The sequence below is a fragment of the Papilio polytes genome, unplaced genomic scaffold (genome assembly GCF_000836215.1).
Source record: "Papilio polytes unplaced genomic scaffold, Ppol_1.0 DF821891.1, whole genome shotgun sequence".
In the NCBI taxonomy this organism is placed as follows: Eukaryota; Metazoa; Arthropoda; class Insecta; order Lepidoptera; family Papilionidae; genus Papilio; species Papilio polytes.
Window position 1 is genome coordinate 1 of NW_013527313.1, and position 1,169 is coordinate 1,169.

The window sequence follows — 1,169 nt, forward strand, 5'->3', positions numbered from 1 at the left end:
CCGAGCCATCAGAGCGGCATGTACGGACTGCATCACGGCGTGCACCACTTCAACGCCTTCGACAACATCACCAGTTTGCCCAACCTGCTGCGCCAACACGGCGTCTACACCGGTATAATCATTGTATTGCTACGTAGCGCTTTGCACTTATACTTGTAATTGGTACCCAAAAAATGAAATATTAAATTTGAGTTAGAAGTGATCCAAATAAATGTACAACGACGATACAAGGGGATACGAGGCGGTCCATTCTTTAATACGAGTTGCAGGTATAATCGGGAAGAAGCACGTGGGCCCCGACGACGTGTTCCGCTTTGACTACGAGCAAACGGAGCGCAACAACCACATTGACCAGGTGGGGCGCAACATAACGCACATGAAGCTGCTCGCCCGGGAGTTCCTTGCTAACGCCAACCGCGACAATAAGTGAGAACACTTCCTTTACATTGCTACCTGCTTTTTACTGCCGCTCGGCAACAACTGCACCACGTTTTTCATTCAAGTTTTTGCTCTTGCGTCACTCAATCGTATCTATAAGGTTTTCATCTTGATTCTTGACTGCCATTTAAAGCTATTAAGCTATTTAAAGCCAATCTGAAGCTAATTGCTGGATTACGGTTTTAAGTATTACCAATTAGTCTTGATACCATAATAAATAAATTAATGCGCGTGTATCAGGTCATTTTTCCTGTACGTGGGTTTCCACGACCCGCACCGGTGCGGGCACAGCGAGCCGCAGTACGGCGCCTTCTGCGAGCGCTTCGGATCGGGGGAGCCCGGCATGGGCACCATCCCCGACTGGGCGCCCTGGTACTACCAGTGGGACGAGGTGCAGCTGCCCTACCACGTGCAGGTATCCTCGCCTCTCACACCTCTCACACCATAGACGTACTTCGGAACTAACAAGTGAACCTCGTGACAGGACACTGAAGCTGCGCGGAGGGACATCGCCGCCCAGTACACTACCATGTCGCGCTTGGATCAAGGTACAGTGTTACAAAGTACTATATAAAGAATTGTACTTATCTCATTTTGTATAGTAAAAGTAAAAAAAATATTTAATTTCAAATGGAAACCTTAAATTCCATACAAGACATATTATAAGAATGTCGTCGGCAGGCGTGGGGCTGATCCTAAAGGAGCTGGAGGCGGCGGGCCACAAGGACGAC

At 48.3% G+C, this 1,169-nt stretch overlaps 1 protein-coding gene across 1 annotated transcript; it reads left to right on the forward strand.

The window, feature by feature from the left end:
* Nucleotides 1-6: 6 nt before the first annotated feature.
* Nucleotides 7-1,166, forward strand: LOC106107738 (N-sulphoglucosamine sulphohydrolase-like; the record flags this gene model as incomplete). Its single annotated transcript, XM_013288738.1, has 5 exons — nt 7-112; nt 270-426; nt 679-853; nt 923-986; nt 1,120-1,166. Coding segments are annotated over 5 exons (549 nt in total), but the record flags the coding sequence as incomplete, so codon positions are not given.
* Between the last annotated feature and the right edge of the window lie 3 nt (nt 1,167-1,169).